At 59.4% G+C, this 19,409-nt stretch overlaps 1 protein-coding gene across 23 annotated transcripts in view; it reads left to right on the top strand.

Annotated features, from left to right (window-relative positions):
• The window catches only part of RAP1GAP (RAP1 GTPase activating protein), a 65,763-nt gene extending 46,639 nt beyond the window's left edge, over positions 1 to 19,124 (top strand). For 13 of the 23 annotated variants that reach the window (XM_023258268.2, XM_045035245.1, XM_045035248.1 and 10 more), the window contains 19 exons: positions 353 to 538; positions 2,659 to 2,762; positions 3,024 to 3,102; positions 3,461 to 3,514; positions 4,596 to 4,679; positions 4,886 to 4,986; positions 5,120 to 5,249; positions 6,292 to 6,447; positions 6,844 to 6,915; positions 7,526 to 7,612; positions 8,060 to 8,197; positions 10,076 to 10,207; positions 11,988 to 12,065; positions 12,972 to 13,081; positions 14,006 to 14,161; positions 15,684 to 15,807; positions 16,803 to 16,905; positions 17,251 to 17,354; positions 18,085 to 19,124. In XM_023258268.2, coding sequence (XP_023114036.2) covers positions 353 to 538; positions 2,659 to 2,762; positions 3,024 to 3,102; positions 3,461 to 3,514; positions 4,596 to 4,679; positions 4,886 to 4,986; positions 5,120 to 5,249; positions 6,292 to 6,447; positions 6,844 to 6,915; positions 7,526 to 7,612; positions 8,060 to 8,197; positions 10,076 to 10,207; positions 11,988 to 12,065; positions 12,972 to 13,081; positions 14,006 to 14,161; positions 15,684 to 15,807; positions 16,803 to 16,905; positions 17,251 to 17,354; positions 18,085 to 18,447 — 2,361 coding nt within the window. In that variant the 3' untranslated portion in view covers positions 18,448 to 19,124. Of the gene's footprint in view, positions 1 to 352; positions 539 to 2,658; positions 2,763 to 3,023; positions 3,103 to 3,460; positions 3,515 to 4,595; positions 4,680 to 4,885; positions 4,987 to 5,119; positions 5,250 to 6,291; positions 6,448 to 6,843; positions 6,916 to 7,525; positions 7,613 to 8,059; positions 8,198 to 10,075; positions 10,208 to 11,987; positions 12,066 to 12,971; positions 13,082 to 14,005; positions 14,162 to 15,683; positions 15,808 to 16,802; positions 16,906 to 17,219; positions 17,355 to 17,631; positions 17,674 to 18,084 lie in introns of all 23 variants that reach the window. The other 10 variants (XM_019836359.3, XR_002160546.3, XM_019836349.3 and 7 more) reach the window with 10 other exon arrangements.
• The last annotated feature ends 285 nt before the right edge of the window (positions 19,125 to 19,409 follow it).

Here is a 19,409-nt window from a genome sequence, read left to right as displayed (position 1 = left end):
TCAGTTTACTGGCCCAAGTCTTTAGAGTCCATGTGAACCCTTAGGCCTTTAATCCCGACGTTTCAGCCTCTTGGCCAAGGTCATTCTCCCAGCTCTACCTTCCCGAACCAAGTCCCCATTCTTGGAGACTGGAACAGGGGGTTCCATGTGGCCTGGGTCTGTGCCTGGGAAAGGGCTGGAGCAAGTACGCTGGGGCGGGGGGGGGATGCAAGCCCTGGGGCCCACGTGGGCTCTGGGTTGTTCCCTAGCTCTCCTAAGCCGTGGCAGAAGTGACCCTGGGTCTGAGTTGGGGGGTGTCCTGGGGCCCTGGTAGGGTGCAGTGTGGGTGGCTCTCAGCTGAGTCCTCCGTCAGGTCCTGGGGCGAGAAGGACCTTTCCCCCTCATCCTGCTGCCCCAGTTCGGGGGCTACTGGATTGAAGGCACCAACCACGAAATCACCAGCATCCCGGAGACAGAGCCGCTGCAGTCACCCACGACCAAGGTGAAGCTCGAGTGCAACCCCACAGCCCGCATCTACCGGAAGCACTTTCTTGGCAAGGTGGGTGGCCCGCTGGTGTTGGGGGCTGGGCCCGGGAGGGAGCCAAACCCAAGGGCTGGGGCTGGGTGGTAGTCCTGAGTCCCACGTCCCGGAACATTTGTGGTGGATTCACGCTTTCATTCAACAAACATTATGGCATAGCGGTTAACATCAGAGACTACCGCGGCACGATCCTGGCTCTGTCACTTGCTACGTGGGACAATGGGCAAGTCACTTACCCTCCCCGTGCCTCTGTTTCCTCATCCGTAAACACGGAGAGGGTGATGACACCCACCTCAGGGGGATGCTGCACAGCTTTAATGAGAACGATGCTTGTAAGGTATTTAGAATGGGGTCCAACATAGAGTGAGTGCTCAGTCAAGGTTAGAAAATAACGTGTTCTAGGCACCAGGAGTGCAGCAGCAAACCAAACAGACCCGGGCCCTGCCCTCAGGTAGCGTGAGGTCAGGGCTGGGAGACTAGTGTAGTGTCATGGCCTGACCTGGCTGGGCACAAACCCCTGCCCCGTCTCCAGCCCCAGAGCAGGGATCCTGCCCAGTAACAACTGGTCAGAGTGTCACCCAGCAGTGCTCCAGGCAGAAGTTACCGGGTGAGATTGTGGTAGCTGGAGGGGAGGTCCCATGCTGGGATCTAGTGCGTGCCAGGCCCCATGCCAGCTGCTGTACCTCTGTCCATCTCCAGCCCAGCTGGTGGAGTGGGGTGTGGGTTCTGGAGTCTCATGGCCTGCGTGTGTATCTTGGCTCTTCCGTTTATTGATGGCGTGACCTTGGGCAAGTCGTTTGACCTTCCTGAGCCCGTTTCCTCATCTGTAAAAATGAGGATAACAAAAGTACATGTGAAGTATAGAGAACCATGCCGGGCACATAGTAAGTACTTAACATTAGCTGTTACTACATTTTCATAGTTACTCTGTGAGATCAGGATTGCTCTCGTTTTTACAGAAGAGGAAACTGAGGCTCATAGAGGTGAAGTTCTTGGCCAAGGTCACACAATTGCTGAGCCAGGAATTGGACCTACCTCCAGCTGACCTTCCATTAAGATGTGCCGGGAGGGTTTATGCTCTTGGCTCAGAGGACTCGAGGACTTCAGCGCACCCTCTTTGCCAAGGACCTGCCACTCCCTCTCTGCAGATGGTGCCAAGCATTTGGGGGTTTCCGCCACTCTGTCCCCAGGCAGGGCTGAGGGGGACTCTTGGCTCCAGGCCCACTCAGACTGTCCCCGAGCTGCGGATTTGTGGGGCACATCCCCTGCCCCTGCCTCCCTCTCTTCCTGCTCTCTGAGCACAGGTGTTCACGTTTCAACAGAACTGACTTCCAGGATGACTCCTAGGGTGTGGCTGGGAGCCAGCCCCACTGCCAGGGCCAGGGCCAGCAGGGGGAGCCCAGGGCCGGGCTGAGGTGGAATATCTTGGCACTCCTGGCCTGCCCTTGATTTGAGGACTTCCCCCTCTGGAGGTGCCAGCCCCGGGCTCCTCTCTGGGGGTACCGTTCCTGCCACAGCTTCCCCTCGGGCCTTCTGCAAGATTTCTTCCCAACCCTGTAGCTTCTCCAGGTGAGGCAGGAGGGTGGGAACCTGTCCGGTGAGCCGCCCAGTGTGTTCATGAGATGTTTCACTTCCTGTTTCTCACGAGCCCTGGCTTCAGGGGCCAGAGAGCCACAAATTGAGCAATCAATCAGAGTATTTTTATTGAGCACCTACTGTGGGCCCAGCCCCGAGAAGGGCAGGAGCTGGGAGACAGAGAGGCAGGTACAAATGTGGTCCTGACTTTGATGAGGACCCCGACAGCCAAAGTAACTAACCTTCACCGAACGCCTACTCTATGCTAGACTGTTTATCTCTTTCAGCCCCTGCCACCATCCCACGAGGTAGTTGGCCTCCCGTTTTACAGAACGGGAAACTGAGGCACAGAGAGGTGAGGTGACCTTCTCAGGCTCCCCAGCTGGCAGGTGGCAGAGGTAGGATTTGAAGGCAGATCCGTCTGATGCAGAGTCTGCCATTAGCCATGACACCAGCTGCTGGGTGAAAGCCCCCCATCTGGGAGCGAGCTGGCTCTCTGGCCTGGTTTCTGGAGGCCCCAAGCTCAGCTCTGCCCTCTGTCCGCCCCCCTCCTCCCACCACAGGAACATTTCAATTACTACTCACTGGACACTGCCCTGGGCCACCTTGTTTTCTCACTCAAGTACGAGGTCATCGGGGACCAGGAGCACCTGCGGTTGCTGCTCAGGTGAGGGTGGGGTGAGGGGCCCTGCGACAGCAGCAGGGGCTGAGGTCTTGTCATCTAAGAGCCCACTCTTCTAACCAAGGCCCAGGGAGGGCAGGGAATTGCCTGAGGCTGCTCAGCAAGTTAGCACCCCAACCAGGCCTGGCCCCGTCGTCACCTCTGGTCCTCCCTGGGGTGTGTCCCCTCTGCCCCTATTGTGTGTGGAGGGCCTTCCATCTCTCCTTCCCACTGCCTCGCCCCTCAGCGCGGGCTTTCTCCTCCCAGGACCAAGTGCCGGACACACCATGATGTCATCCCCATCTCCTGCCTCACTGAGTTCCCCAATGTGGTCCAGATGGCAAAGGTGAGGCGTCTTTGGGCACCCTAGGTGGGCACACAGCTGGCACGCTGTCATCTGTAGCCCCACATCCCAGCCCTGTGTGCTGCAGCCCTGTCTCCAAGGTCCCACCTCTCACGTGTCCCATGACGTTGGCATGCTGCCATGTGTTCTGGGCTCCTGTCCCCTGCCCGGTGCTTTTGGGTCACTTTAGAGCACCTTCGGATACAGGAGACCCCATTCTGAGCAACAGCGAGCCCCTAGTCCTGCTGCAAACTCCCTTGTTCCCTCTCCTTTCTGCTGCTGTCCTCTCCAGCCCGCGCGGCCGGTGGCCAGGGAGGCCCTGAGGCCCCAGCCTCAGCCTCTCCCTTCTCTCTTCCTGCAGCTGGTGTGTGAAGATGTGAATGTGGATCGATTCTACCCTGTGCTCTACCCCAAGGTATGGCTGCATCTGGGCCCTGCTCACTGGGGTGGGTAGGGAACGAGGGAACTGGGCGTTTATTGGGCACCTGTTGTGTACCGGGTGTCTCCCGTAAGTCCTCTCAGTTAACCCTCACAACAATGCTGCAAAGTCACCAGTCTGCAGAGGAGGAAGCAGAGGCTCAGAACTGTTCTGTGTCTTATCCGGCGATGCACAGTGGATAAAGGAGGCCTGCCTTCAAACTTGGTATTGTCCGCCTTGGAGGCCGGCCTTACTCTCAATGCCATTTGGGGACCCTCCCAAGGCAGTCAGTGTTCCTGAGCCAGGGGACTCCACTGGCCTTGCCTTCTGACCCAAGGGGAAAAGGGGAGGGGGAATAATAACACAGCCACCTCTGTAAATGCTGCCCCGTAGACAGCAGCCACGCTCCCAGCTCTTGTGCTGGGTTTGAGGTGCTATGACCATGTGGGGAAGGGATGGTGGCTTGTCTTCAGTGAGTCAGGGGTGCTTCCCGGAAAAGGTGGCCCCGAAAGGCATGTAAGCCCTTGTGGCCCTGACTGAATTCTGGAGCGAGGAGAGGGGTGGTGGGGTCCAGGAGAGGTCCCCCAAAGGAAGGGGCCTCAGAAATCAGACGTTACCTCTTGGGTACAAAAGAGGAAACTGAGGCCCAAGGTGAGGGAAGGGGCTACTTCTCAAGGCTCCACTCAAGTTGGTGAGACTTGGCTCATTCTAGAATGACGCTGTGGGTTTACAGAGGAGCCAAGGAACAAGTTAGGTGTTACAGAGTGGATGGAATAGGGCAGGGGGCCTGTGGGCAACACTCAGGAGCAGTGAGCTTACGCTTTGGACATGAGTTCAAGTCCCAGTGCTGCCACTTGTCAGCAGTTGACCTTAGGCAAGTTACAAGTTACTTAAACTCTCTGAACCTTGGTTTCTTCCTTTGGGAGATGGGGACAGCAGCATTGTCTCCCTCGTGGGCTTGTCCTAAAGACTGAATGAGATGACACGGGCAAACTTCGCGGCACAGTGCTTGGCACGAAGAGCAACAAATGGCAACTTAAAAAAGCAGCCTATTTCACCCATCACCCTCTCCCCCCAGGCTTCCCGCCTCATCGTCACCTTTGATGAGCATGTTATCAGCAATAACTTCAAGTTTGGAGTCATTTATCAGAAGCTGGGGCAGGTGCGCTCACCTTCTCCTCCCTGCCCTCCGACCCGCCTGGCTGTGGATCTGTTGCCACTGGGAGCACCTGCCCAGGGACTCCGTTTCCCAGGACCTGGGGGTGGGGTGCGAGAGGCTCCCAGCCTTCTCTGGGTGCAGGTGGGGGGAGGGACAGCAGCTGCTTAGCAGCGCTAGCTCGGTGACCTCAGTTCTCCATGTGTCCCCAGACCTCCGAGGAAGAGCTCTTCAGCACCAATGAGGAGAGCCCTGCCTTCGTGGAGTTTCTTGAATTTCTCGGCCAGAAGGTCAAACTGCAGGACTTTAAAGGGTGAGCATTAGGCGGGACAATCATCGATTAATTGGACCCGTGCCCTCAGGCAGGGAGGGAGCCCCTGTCCTGGCCTCACAGAGGCCTGGCTGGGGCTGGAGACTGAGCCATGGCCTGGGGGGGGCCGGGGCAGGTTCCGAGGAGGCCTGGACGTGACCCACGGGCAGACGGGGACCGAGTCTGTGTACTGCAACTTCCGCAACAAGGAGATCATGTTTCACGTGTCCACCAAGCTGCCCTACACAGAAGGGGACGCCCAGCAGGTAGCCTGGGCACCCCCCCCCCACCTGCTTCCCACCTGTCCTCCTGTCCCTCGCATCTACCTGTCTGTTCAGTGTTCACCACACCAGGTTCAGGGGGCCCTGGGATATAGAGATGGAAATGATCCATTCTCCCAACTCGTGGGCTCTAGCTGGGGCAGGGTGACAAGCTGCTACAGTGTTGGGAAGCCTCAGTTTCCACATCCATGAAATGGGGATGATAATGGCACCTACCTCATAGGTGAGCATAAGACGGGATGCATCTAGAGTGGCTGGAACAGTCTCTGGTACATATCAAGAGCTCCATAAATGTGAATTAGTATTTTTACGGGGGGAAGGGGCATGGTGGGGTGACATGGGGGCACTTAAACGTGGCAGAGGTGGGAGTCAAGAAAACCTTTCCAGATAAAGTGATTTTTAGCCTGCAAAGTTGCTGGGAGAAGGAGGGGGAATGTTCCAGGTGGAGAAAATGGCTTCCACCTTCTTCAGAGGCCTGGAGGCAAGGAAGTGTGGGGCATATTCTGGGAGCTGAACTCCTGTCCCAGGCTGCCTGCAGGGCTGTCTACCTTCCTCCGTGCCCCCACCCCAGGGGGATAAAAGGGTAATGTGAGAAACATGGAAATATCTGTTTTTAGTGTCTTTTGATTTTCTCCTGAGAAGATCCTCCGTTCATCTCAGCAACATGAGTGTATACCGAGCGGAACCCGTTTGCTCATGACAGGCCATGTGTGGGGCATTTAGGAGAAGGGCTGGGAGGTAGAGCCTGGGGACCAGGAGCCCTGAGTTTGTTCGAGTCCTCTGACTCACCGCAGGGCCTCGCAAGTCACTGCTCTCTTGGCCTCAGTTTCCTCATCTGTCTCGGGATTCCAAGCAAACTAAAATAATTTTGAAACAAGTTTTTCACGGCCTTGTTTTGAGGGGAAGCAAATTCTTAGACGTGCCCTTCTGCCTACCCTGAGCCCTCCCACACTCCTGCGGGCACCCTCCCCTGTGCCCAGGGAGCCCTCTCCGGCCAGGTTGTGAAGGCCTGTGGCCCTGTGCTCAGTTGCAGCGGAAGCGGCACATCGGGAACGACATTGTCGCTGTAGTCTTCCAGGATGAGAACACACCCTTTGTGCCTGACATGATCGCATCCAACTTCCTGCATGCCTATGTGGTGGTGCAGGCCGAGGGCGGGGGGCCCGATGGCCCGCTCTACAAGGTGGGTGATTGTGGAGCTTCCCAGGGCTCTCAGCCACAGCCCCTCCCTGAGTCACTCTGAGACCTCTCTGAGCCTCAGTCTTCCCACCTGTAAATAGGGGGACTGTCCAGAGGGCTCTGAGCAACCCCCTTGCTCTGTGGATGGGGGATTCCCATCCCACCCTCCCTGCTCTACCCTTTAGCCTCCTAGGCCTTCCCTATCCTCTGTGACCTCTGAGAGCCTCCACCCTTTCTCACCATTCAAATTCAGGACCAAGGATGGAGGAGCTGAAATCCGGGGGTTCACTCACCCAGTCTGCAGTCACTGAACCTTCCCCAGCAGGGGGCAGGCCAGGGATGAATTAGGGGTCTCTGGCTGGGGTGGGGACTCCACAGAGACTGCTGCTCTCCCTTCCAGGTCTCTGTCACCGCTAGAGACGACGTGCCCTTCTTTGGGCCCCCCCTCCCGGACCCTGCTGTGTTCAGGAAGGTGAGGGGCAGCCCCCAGCCCCAGTCATGGACAGAGTAGGACAAAATGGGTGGGGGCCGAAGGAGGGGTGCACAGTCTGCTGTAAGAGGTCCTCAGGCCCCACTGTGTGCCAGGGCAGCTGGGCTCCCCTAACCCTGTCACCGGGGACTGGCTTCTCATTCACACGGATGGATACACACTGTGATCTTTATTTATAAAGTCAGGGAACAATCTGTGGCCCTTCCTAACTTGTATTATCTTTTTGACAATTACAGTCTTCTTCCTTCTAAAATGTTTGGGAAGGGGGCAACACATTCCTCTCATCTCTCAGAAGCCACACCTCGAGCCTTGGCTCCAGGCCCCTCACTTCTCCCCCAGACTGAGGCAGTGGGAGACCCCAGCCAGCCCCTTGCATCTGTGAGGTCTGCTCTTCCAAGGGGTGGGCAACCATGAAGGGCCTAGGGGGCCCTCACAGGTACCTGGGCTGGGGGGCTGAGGCCAAGGAGGCCCCCTTCTGAGAGAGATGAGGATGGCCCCAGGGCCCCAGCAGGGTGCGGCTCAGGAGCTCCAGCCCCTTGTCTCTGTGTTCACCTGAGCCCTTTCTCTCCTCTCCACGCTCGGGGGCTCCCAGGGGCCTGAGTTCCAGGAGTTTTTGCTGACAAAGCTGATCAATGCTGAATATGCCTGCTACAAGGCAGAGAAGTTTGCCAAACTGGAGGTGAGGATGGGCTGTTGGGCTGAACCCCTGCCTGCAACCTGGCATTTCAGCCCTGCCCCTGGGGAGGGAAATGCCAGGTTCAGACTTTGGCCTCTGGGAGAGCTGTCTGGGGTGGGGTGGATTTAGGGGCAGCAGGGCTGTGGTCCAGGGAGAAGAATTAGGACATTTCTAGGGGTATGTGAGGAATGTCCCAGGAGGTGCTCGCAGGTGGGCAGGCTGGCACAGAGGACACCATGGAGGAAGGGGCACACCGTGGGTTGGGACATGAGCAGCCTTGAGCGCTGCTGGAGCTGCGAGGTGGGGGTCCCAGGGAAGCCAGCATGGGCTCCTGGGGCCCTGGGCCCAGGCCCACTCCCTACTGACTCAGAGAAGGTAGCCAGGATTCGAATTGTAGAACCAAGGGCCAATCACTGGGGTCTCTCCTGATGGCCTCGACCTGGCCCACAGGAGCGGACCCGGGCTGCCCTCCTGGAGACGCTCTATGAGGAACTGCACATCCACAGCCAGTCCATGATGGGCCTGGGCGGTGACGAGGACAAGATGGAGAATGGCGGCGGCGGCGGCGGATTCTTCGAGTCTTTTAAGGTGAAGGGCCAGGGTCTACCTGGGGCAGAGAAACTGGGACCTGGCTGGGGTGGAGTCGGGGGTGGGACTATGGACGAGGCTTGGAGGGGCGGCTAGAGGCGGCTCGCATTGGGGGTGGAGTCGGGTGGGGGCGGAGCTCTGGGTGGAGTCTGGCGGTGGGGTGGTTAGACGTGAGAAGAGCTAGGAGCCAGGTGGCAAGTACCTGGGCGTGGAGTCTGGGTGACAGCGAGAGGCTAGGTGACAGCGAGCCTCAGGACGGACCTAGGCTTTAGGGTGGGGCTCTGACTTGGGAGGAGTTAATGGTTGGAGGCGGGGCCTAGGCTTGGGGGTGGAGTCTACCTGGGAGTTCCGCGAAGGTTCGAGCCCTCTGAGCGGCAACCAAGTGCCTCTGGTGCCTCTGGTGGTGGCTACCAGGTCAGCAGGCAGAGAAGGGAGGAGGAGGTCTCCGTCCTCACTGAGGGAGAGAAACAGAAGTCTGAGATGCCATTTGTGAACGGAGTGGCTGTAGGAGAGGAACCTGGCCTGTATGACCTTAGGCCTGTGTGACCTACCATGGCTGTCTCTGCATTATCTTAGAGTTAAGAGTACAGATGCCCTGGGTTCACTTACCAGCTTGAGCATCCTCTGAGCCTCAGTTTCTTTCGTTTCTTTTTTTTCAAGTTGTATTTGTTTAAGTAGTCTCTGCACTCAACATGGGGCTCAAACCCACAACCCTGAGATCGAGTCGCATGCTCTTCCAACTGAGCCAGCCAGGCACCCCTGAGCCTCAGTTTCTCTATCCACTGGGTAGAGCAATGGCCGTTTACTTCATACAACTGTTGAGAATCATTTGTAAAGCAGCTAGATTAGTGCAACGTAAGTTCAAAAGCCAACCTACCTCAGCAACTGCTGTCCAAAGTGAGAGAGGAGGAGGGAGTGTCTCTTTCCCCCATAGGGCCTGGACGCCCCTAAGCTGCAGGTCCCCAGGCTGTGGCTCCTTTGCCACCTTCTCCGCTCCCAGGAGGGGGGCTACCCATCCTCTGGGTGCCCAGCCAGGCTGGTTGGGCCTCACCGTCACCCCAGGGCAGACAGCAAAGCTGGAGACGCGGGTTTGCATAAGGGGATTGGCCCAGCTGCCCGGGCCTGCCCTGGACTTAGGCGAACAGACTTTCTTTGAGAAAGGGGCCTGAGGAGAGCCCTGCCTGTGCCCACCAGAGACCAGGAATGGGTGGGGTGAACATGGGTCTGGGGGCTCTTGAGGGAGGGCTCCAGTGGTCTCCAATCTAGTAGGTGCCGGATTAGGTCAAAGAATTTCTTAGAGGCCGTAGAGCCCACAGTGAAGGGCATGTGATTTGGCATCTGGGTTCCAGGCTCATCTCATTTGTAAAATGGGCATGATAATAATGCCCACCTGGTAGGGTGCATTGAGTGAGAAAATGAGAATAAAGTGCCTGGCCCCATAGGAAATGTTCAGTGTAGATTGGCTGAAAAAAGCAAGGAAGAAAAGGAGAGAAGGAGGAAAGAAAAGCAAGGAGAGGAAGCCCTAAAGGACCCTAAAAGCAAGAAACTGAGGTTTCTGGAGGACTCTCTGCGTGCTCTGGCTCATGCCCCAGCATCTTCTGCAGTCCTTACAGCAGCCACATGAGAGTCCCGGGAGGCTCAGAGAGGTGAAGTGGCTTGCCCAACGGCCCCCAGCAGGCTGGTGGCAGAGCTGAGGCCCAAACTGCCCTTAGGCACCATGTGGACTCACCTCTCCTGGGGTCTCACAGGCAGGGACTTCCGGGGTCCCCTGGAGTGGCATTGGTGGGGAGGGGCCAGACGCCTGGGCTCCTGGGTTTCTGTGGGGGGGTGGGACCTCATGAAGTCTGTGCCGCCTCCACTCCCACCCCACCTTCACAGCGGGTCATCCGGAGCCGCAGCCAGTCCATGGATGCCATGGGACTAAGCAACAAGAAACCCAACACCGTGTCCACCAGCCACAGCGGGAGTTTTGCCCCCAACAACCCCGACCTGGCCAAGGCAGCTGGAATAGTGAGTGCCACCCCCAGTAGCCCTCCGCTCTCCCCGACCTCCGAGGCCCGGCCCCGCCTCCTCCCGTTGCCCTGGCATTTGAGTGCCCAGCCTGGGTTCTAGACTCAGTCTAGCCACTGCTCTCCATGGGGGTCCAATGTCCGGGCCATGACACTGAGGTGCACAGAGCCTGCAGCCCCCTTCCCTCCTCCTGGCCCCTTACTCAGGTGGCTTTCTGTGGGTCAGCTCTGGGGCTCTCTCTATCTGACACTCTTTATCGAGCACCTACTGTCTATCATGTGCTGGGAATCGGGCTGCTTTGTGGGCACCTAATGTCAAGCCTTGAGTTGCCGGAAGCATCTACTGTGTGTCAGGACCTGGATTTCTGTGTGAGCACCTGCTGTGTGCCTGGCTCTGAGATGCTGGTGGGTGCCTCCTGTGTGTTGGGACTTGGGCTGCTATGTGAGCACCTACTGTGTCAGGACCTGGGTTGCCATGTGGACGTGTACTGTGTGAGCATCTACTGTGGGCCCGCCCTGAGTTTCCATGAGCACCTACTGTGTGTCAGGTCCCGGGCTGCTGTGCGGGCATCGACTCTGTAAGTATCTACTGGATGCCCAGCCCTGGGTTATTCTGTGAGAACCCAGCGTATGTCAGGAGATGAACTCCTGACTGAGCACACAATATGTGCCAAGCCCTGGATATCAGTGAATCTGCACTCTGTGCCAGAAGTGAGCTGTGTGGTGTGAGCATTTATTCTGTGAGCATCTATTTCTGTGTCCCTGGCCCTAGACTGCTGTGTCAGCACCTACTGTGTGTCAGGGCCTCTGTGGTTGTGGCTCCCTATTGTGTGTCAGGAACTGGGCTTCTGTGTGAGCACCTGCTGTGTGATTACTTCCTGTCTGCCAGCCTCTGTGGGATTCTGCTGCTAACACTGAGCGGGGGTGCTGGGCGCACGGGGTGGGTGAGGCCTTCGGCTGTGGGCTCATCGGCTTTCCGCCGCCTAGTGGCCACCCCTGGCATTGCACACGCAACTCTGCTCCTCCTTGTCCGTCCATCTTTCTTCCACTGATCTGTCCGTCCTTACTTCTGTCCTTTATCGCTGTATGCTGCATGCCAAGCCCTGTGCTCAGTGCTGTAAGGCCGTGTCACATGGCAGGAGATTCCCCACCCCCCAACCCCCCAGCCACCCCTGCCCCACGGTCTGGCCCGGCCCGGGGAACAAGGCGGGACCTCTGCCGTCCTGCAGTCACCAAGCCCACTGTCACTGGAGAAGCGGGCCCACCCCCTCCCTTCCCGCCGAGTGGCCTAGCCTCCTGTGGGTGCTGTAGAAGGGGCCCCGGGGCCGGGCCAGGCCAGCAGCACCCACCATGGCAGTAACCAGACCCATTTCTGTTTTTGTTTTTTGTACAACTCTCTTCTCTCCTGCTGTTTCCTTTTCCTTCTGCCGTCTGCATTTTCCCTGGTTTCCCTTCTCTTTCTTTCCCTCCTGCTCCCCCCACTGACACCTTCGTCCTCCTCCTCTTCTTCCCCTTTCCCCACGCTTTTCTCTCCCTGCTTCCTCCTTTCTGCCTCCCCGTTCTTTCCATCTCTGTCTCTCTGTCTTTCACTCTGTGGCCTCCGTGTGTTCCCCCACGTGTCCCTACCTGTGTCTCTGTCTATTGGCCAATCTTTCCCCCGTCCGCTGTGCCGCCCCTTCCTGGCCGTGTCCCTCTCTGTCAACCCCATCTCAATCTCTCTCTGTCTTTCTCCATGTCTGTCTGTCTGTCTCTCTCTGCCCCCGCCCTCTGCTGCTTGCCAGTCATTGCTTATTCCCGGGAAAAGCGCGAGTAGATTCGGACGCCGGGGCAGTGCCATAGGCATAGGAACGGTGGAAGAGGTTGTCGTCCGCGGGGCCGCCGGCTCTGGAGGCTGCCTGCACGTGCTGTTCTCTGCTCGCTCTCAGGACGGAGGCCATATTGGGGACGTTGCCCCCCCCTTCCCCCGGGCTGGGCCCGGGGGTGTGCAGGATGGGGTGCCGGCAGCTCTGATGGCACTCAGCACCTGCTTTGGGGCCTGGTACCTGTGTCAGAGCCAGCGCCCCCCACCAGGGGCTTCTGGCCCTGCCCTGGCCCTGGGGACCCTCACCCAGTCCCTGCCAGAATCTGGTGCCCAAAGACCCTATGCCCAGCCGCACGTCCCCCAATATCGCCAGTTCTGCATGGACCTCCATCCCTCTCCTCTGCCCTGATTCCCCCTCCGCACCATGAACTGGCCTAGGGTTTCCTGCCCCTCCGTGCCTCCCTGGGGCCCGCCTTCCCGCCTCCCCGGAGAAGCTGGGGCATGCTTCTGGTGCCTGGGGCATCCCCCCCCCTCGTGTGGTTAGAAACCGGGGGAGGGAAGGTATCTTGCAACTGCTGGGCCCGAATCTCCCCCAGCCAGTTTGGAGATTCCGAGGTGGGGCAGGGGTTTATGTTGCTACATCCACTGTCTCCCCGCTGCCCTGAGGCTTCGGGTCCCATGATGCCCCTGAGGGGCCGAGAGCCGGTAGCCATTCTGAGGACTCGGCCTGGGATGCGGTTCCAGGCGCTGCCCTGCTATGTGATCTCGAGCGCCCTCGCCCTCACCAGGCCTGCTTCCCTCTCTGTTAACTTGAAGGGCTGTCTCTGGAGATGGGCATTCCTCTCGTTCTTTCTTGTTCACTGCCTCTGCTTCAGGGCCTGGGGCAGGAGGGCCCCAGGTGGTATGTGGGGGACAGTGGCTCTCCCAGGGCAGGTGGGCACTGAGTTGGGCCCTTTCCCTGCAGTCACTGATCGTCCCTGGGAAGAGCCCCACGAGGAAGAAGTCGGGCCCGTTTGGCTCTCGCCGCAGCAGCGCCATCGGGATCGAGAATATACAGGAAGTGCAGGAGAAAAGGTGGGTGGGATGGGTCCCCTGTCACCCCCAGCCCCTTCCCTGACCCCCGTGCTGTGGCAAAGGTACGCAGGCAGGAGGGAGTGCCCACTCTTCTGCTCCCTGTCCCTTTCTGGGGACAGTCAGGTACCTGCTGTGTGTCAGGCCCCAGGGCCAGCTCGTCACCTAACGTGAGATGCCTTCATCGGTTCAGCGGTTCTGGTGGCTCCCCAGGGGGTCACGCCTTGCATGTCAAGATGCTGTAGGGGAGAGGGCTCAGGAGTTGCCTGCCCAGGTCACGCAACCCGGGAGAGGCAGAGCCGGGATTTACGGCCTGGTCTGTGGGGGTCTGCGGATGCGTCTGTGCGGGCAGGGTGCAGGCAGCACGCCATACGAGCAGCGGAACAGCCCCTGGGAAGCGGAGGATAGTTCCTGAATGTGAGTCCTGTCTCTACCACCCTGGGGCTGTGTGACCCTGGCAAAGTCACCGTACCTCTCTGAGCCCCGCTGTCCCAATCTGGAAAATGAGGACAAGCGCATGAGCAACAGCCCGGGGCTGCGGCAGAGGTATGGTGTAGAGCGCAGGAAGCAGGGCAGGTGCGCGGAGCCCCCCAGAGCGGAGGTGGTGCCGTCCTCACGGCCACGAGAGCCCAGAATCCTGTGAACCCTGGATTTAAGCCTTGGCTTTGCCATGTCCTAGCTGTGCGTCTCTGGACGGATTCCTTCCCATCTCTGGACTCCAGTTTCCTTATCCGTACCAGGGATAAGGAGGGCGCTGTCTCACGTGGGCGCTCCATCACTGCCTGTTCCTCTCGTCGGCCAGGCCAGCCAGGGAGCTGCAGGGCCTGCTCTGGGGTTGGCCCCTGAGGATCTAGGGTGCGGGGACGAGGCAGGAGGCGCCCGTGACCTTCTCTCACCACCTGGGCCTCGTTCTACCCTTGGTGCCAGGCCCGGTGCTGAATCCCCCCGCTGCCCCCGTGTGCCCCGCAGGGAGAGTCCCCCCGCCGGCCAGAAGACCCCAGACAGCGGGCACGTCTCACAAGAGCCCAAGTCGGAGAACTCATCCACTCAGAGCTCCCCAGAGATGCCCACGACCAAGAACAGGTTGGGGTTTGGGGCACGCCGAGCCAGGGGGCTCGGACTCACCCTTTCCAGTCCCTGCGTGGGCCTGGGGCTGCCTGGGAGCATTGGTGCTGCCACACCAGGGCGTCAGGGGGGCCTGGGTACTCTCGCAGGCCCTCCGTTGACACGTACCCATACCCACTGAGAGCTTCATTCGTGCCGGGCCCCATGCCAGGCTCCAGGTCCAGCAGTGAGCTGGGCACACACAACCCCTGCCTCGTGGAGCTGACAGTCCAGAGTAGCATGAGCTGATGAGCTATTTCTAGACGGTGCCACAAGAGAACAACAAAGCTGGGGGTGCGGTGGGGAAGGATCAGGTGGGCGGGGGGTAGGTGGTGCTCAGGGAAGACATCCAGATATGGGGGAGGCTTAAATTGGGAGCTCAGTGAAGAGCCAGCCCTGCTAGGACCGGCATGGCAGAAGGAAGAGAAGCACAGCAGGCGCAAAGGCCCTGAGGCGCGCTCGGAGGATCGAAAGAAGGGTGGTATGGTGGGAGCTCAGTGAGCGAGGAGCTGGGCCCCGGCGGACATTGTGCTGGGTGATGTCAGGGATGAGGTCAGCAAGGCGGGCAGGGGCTAGATCCAGGCTTTGGAAGCCATACTGAGAACTTTGCCTTTTACTCTAAGTGGGGCCAGGAAAGAGCCTTTGGGATTTTAGTGAAGAGGAGTGAGACTTTCGAACCTGACTGTGGGTGCGATGTGAAGAGGTGGGGCGGGGAAGGACGGACGCAGGAGGGGCCACCCCTCCCTTCAACGCTGTGGCTCTAGAGGACTGTGCTCTGCTGAAGAGTCAGGCAGGTAAACAGAGAAGCGGCAATGGATGGCAGGGACAGGGAGAGACAGGGCTCGCACACCCACCTTGAGAGGAGGAATCAGGGAGGAGACGCTTCAAAACCTTGGCTGAGTTTTGAAAGATGAATTTGCTTTTTGGGAATTGAGGGAAGGAGTGAGACTCCAGGCGGGAGACACAAAGTCCTGGGCCTGGAGCAAAACTGAGAGGGTTGAGAGTAGAGTGTGGAGTTGGAAGGCCTGGGTCCAAGCCCCTTTCTCCCACCTATGGCTGGGTGACCTGGGGCTGCGCACCCACCCTCTCTGAACGGTGTTTCCTCGGTGTTTCCTCATCTGCAGAGCGGGTCTAATAATGATAGCAATGAGACCACTCGGGCAAAGGCACTTGAAACAGTGCCTGGCCCAGTCAAGCATGCACTAGACCATAGTTTTATTGTTAATAGTTACTATTATTACTGAATACCAAGCCAGGGAAATTAGACTGTATCTGGGACAACGGGGAGCCACGAGAGGGCTTTGTACAGGGGAGGGGCATGCTCAGATCCATGAATGAGGAAGGACAGTGGTGGTGGGGAGCCTCAGAGGCCTAGGCAGCCGTCATGGGGGGCACAGAGGTACTTGGCTGGCTGCAGGCTGGGCCTCCCGGGGCAGGGAACCGGGGTCTGGCTCAGGAGGAGCCCAGAGCAGACGTGGGCTCACGGGGTGCTGTCTGGCAGAGCGGAGACGGCAGCCCAGAGAGCCGAAGTGCTGAAGGACTTCTCCCGCTCCTCGTCCAGTGCCAGCAGCTTCGCCAGCGTGGTGGAGGAGACCGAGGGTGTGGACGCGGATGACACAGGCCTGGTGAGAGGCCCAGGGAACGTTGGCGCTCTGCAGTGGCCCGGAGGGGGGCTCTTTGGTCCCCGTAGATGCTGCAGGCAGAAACATGAGCTTGGGTGTGACTGAGATGAGATCAGGGGACCCAGTCCAAAGGAGCAATGCAGACTAACCCTCCCTTACTGTAAAGCCTTCCATGGCTCCCCAGTGTTGCCCACAGAGCACCCAATCTCTGAGACCATTGAAGATCTGGTCCCTCCCTACCCCTGCATCTCTCACCACTTCGGCCAATCTGCGCTCCTTTGCAGTCCCTCCAACATACCAGGCTTACCCCACCTCTGGACCTTTGCACTTACCATTTCCTCTGTCTGGAAGACTCTGCCAGCCTCCTCTTTCCCTCTCTGTCCGACTGACTCCTACTCATCCTTCTTGACTCAGCCTCACATCACCTCTGAAAGCCGCCTAGTCCTAGGGTAGGTTAGGAACCACCCCCCGCCCACCCCCCCGTTTAATGTTCTCGCAGGCCCCCCTGGGGCTTTGCCCCTAGCACCCTTGTGTCATTCTTCATTCATCAAACCTTTAGCGGCCACGTGTTCCTTGCCAGGCCCTGTTCCAGGTGCTGCAGGTGCAGCAGGGAACAGGGCAGACCGCGGCCCTGCCCGATGGGGCTCAGACTCTAGGATTGTAATAGTTCTTCACAGTCTGTCTTGCCTCCTAGACCTCACTGTCTGAGGGCGGGAACCGGGCCTGATTTCTCTCAGCGGTTCGGCCCAGGAGAACATCAGTGAATGTTTGCTGAATGAACGCGTGGGGGTGTGTGGTGTAATGGCTGGGACTGTGCCTATTCCTACTCTGTCCTCCGGGTCTCCCCGGGGCAGACGTTGCTGGGCCCCCATCCTCTTTGCAGGGGCACGAGGGTGAGGGTGTGTGGGTTGCAGCAGGCAGAGGACGCTGGGAGAGGGGAGGGAAGCAAAGCCAGTGCCACGGACGAGGGCTAACCTCCCTTTTCCTCCCGTCCCCAGGAGAGCGTCTCGTCCTCAGGGACGCCCCACAAGCGGGACTCCTTCATCTATAGCACGTGGCTGGAGGATAGTGTCAGCACCACGAGTGGGGGCAGCTCCCCAGGTACCAGGCCGCAGACAGCTTCCCCTGCCAAGGCATTCTTGTGGCAAGAGAGGGACAGGGACAGGCACAGAGGGTCGAGACGACCTCTCATGCCCCAGGTGGTGGGTGGGTGACGGGACTTCCCCTGACGTAGGGGACCGTGGGTGGGTCATTATCTGGCCTAAGACGGTTGAGGGCTCATGGCTTCTGGAAGGGTCTCGGAGGATGACAGAGGGGTGGGTCAAGACGGGAGTGGAGGGTGGGGCAGGGTCGCGGAGCACCAGTGCCTACCGCCCATCCATGCGTCCATCTCCTTGGTGCCTCCCCGCGGCCAGTGAGGTGGCTCCCTCCTGCCCCCCTCCCCAGGACCCTCCCGGTCACCCCATCCCGACGCCAGCAAGTCGGGGGACCCTGCGTGTCCCGAGATCAAGATCCAGCTGGAGGCATCTGAGCAGCACACGCCCCAGCTGGTACGTGCAGCTGCCAGAGGGCTGGCCAGGGCGGATGTGACCGGCCTAGAGGCTGCCTTGTGGGGACACTCACCCAGGAGGGGGTTAGCTGTTGGGGGAAGGGGGCAGGTGTCCAAGGGGACCGGGGGTGGGTGCTGGACCGCGAGGTCCCCCTGAGGCCAGGAGGGCTGGGGCTCATCTGGCCTGGGCACAACCAGTGTCTTCTGCTTGCCTGTGTCTCCTGCCCCATGTCTTCACCTATCCTGTCGCCTGCCTCGCTGCCACTCTGTCTGTGCAGGGCTGTTAGCCAGGCTCCAGCTCTGAAGGTGAAACTGAGCAGGTCAGACCCAGTCCTCAGCTCTTGTTTGGGGGGAGAGGGTGGGAGTGGGTGGGAGTGGGGAGGAGGGGGTGACTCCTCCGTTCCTCTGTCACTTCCTTGGGCTGAGAGCTGTGTACCTGGATTCGAATCCTCTGCTACTTAAATGCTGGGTGACTGGGGCAGGTCATCGGCCCCTCTCCGGAACTCCGTTTCCTTTTCTGTGCAGCCGGGCTAATAAATGCTGCCTCACCTCTGCCCACGCGTCAGCGGGAGGATTTGGTGGGAGCCTGCAAGGGACTAGGTGGTTGCCGGGAGGGAGGGGCCTGGAGGGTCCCCGGTGGGATGGAAAGACCCAGAGCCTGGATCTGGGGCAGGCCCTTCCCGCTCCTGTCTCCCCGCATCGTGGTGTGTTCCTCTCTCTTAACCCTGCAGGTGAGGCCGCAGAAGCACAAGGTGAAGACGCAGTGTCAACTCCAGGTGGATAGGACCTCTGCCCCCACGGCCAGCACCAGCCTGTGGGCTGTCCCCTGCCCCCGCCTTGGCCACCTGTCTGGACTGTCTCTGCGGGGCGGAGCCATCCGGACCCAGGAGGGGGAGGCTGCTGGCATCATCCCTACCCCCCAGGCTGGGACAGGCAGTGGTCAGTTGAAGCAGAACTCCAGGCCTGACTTGCCCCCGCTCTGGGCCCTTTGTCACACCCGGGTGCATCTCCGGACCCCTGGGGAGCAGGACGGGGGGGCAGGATTGAGATATCTTGGTGTACACAGAGCCCGTTGCAGAGGCGGTGGGACGTGAAACGTGGTGGGATGGGCACTGGGCTGGGAGTCCTGAGTCCTGGCTTCCAGTATGGGTTCTGCTGTGTGACTTTGGGCAAGTCAGTCTCCCTCTCTGGGCGCCTCTGCTACACGTGGACAAGATTATTTCAGAGGTCAGTGAAGACTGTGATTCCGTGCACCTGCCCCAGAATGGGGGATTGTCCTCCCAGGGGCCCCCATTGCCCTCCCTTGCTTCTTGGGCTCCCTGGGACCCCAGGTGGGCTGAGGGGCTGGGAGCTGGCTCTGCCTGTTGCCCCTCCTGGACCCTCAAGCTCTACCACAGATCTGCCAATGCCCTGGCCACTGCCTCCACGTGACAGACAAGTGACCCCCTTAGGGGGGAGGGAGACCTCCCTGGCTTCTCAGCCAGCACCCAGCTTAACCCCTGCCATCCCATGCTCTGGGCACTCCAGGTCACGGGGTCTCACTGGCCTAGAGTTATGGGCCTCGCCTTTGTGACCCCTCCACCCAACTCCCACGGAGGGGCAGCCGGGCACAGCTGCTGTGAGTCCACATCCTTGTGTGTGTCTGTCCACACTTTTTAGGCACCACGCCAAAGGCCAGCCTTCCGGCCCCAACACCCATTTTGGAAGCCCCCGTGGCTGTGTGTATGTCGGTAACAGTTGTACAAAATAAATTCTATTTATCGCTATTGTACCCCGAGTTGGGCCTGGCTTTGTGTGAACCCTGCCCCGCCCGACTCCGGACAGATCTCAGTGGTGCCAAGGCACCAGCCTGCCCGTCCCCCGCACCCTACCCTTCAGAGCTGCTAAGCTCTGGGGGCACCTCCACGGTCAAACCACGGGTCCTGTGACCACCAGGCGTGCCTTTCTACCGTGCTGCCCTCCCCTCCACCCTGTTCCCCTTCTCCAAGGGGGGCGGGGAGGGGTGGAGAATACAGCTCTGAAGTCAGGCTTGAGTCCCCGTACCATCTCTTACTAG

The sequence above is a fragment of the Felis catus genome, chromosome C1 (assembly GCF_018350175.1).
Source record: "Felis catus isolate Fca126 chromosome C1, F.catus_Fca126_mat1.0, whole genome shotgun sequence".
Taxonomy (NCBI): domain Eukaryota; kingdom Metazoa; phylum Chordata; class Mammalia; order Carnivora; family Felidae; genus Felis; species Felis catus.
Note: the sequence above shows the minus strand (reverse complement) of the source record. Positions and strands in the feature narration are given on the sequence as shown.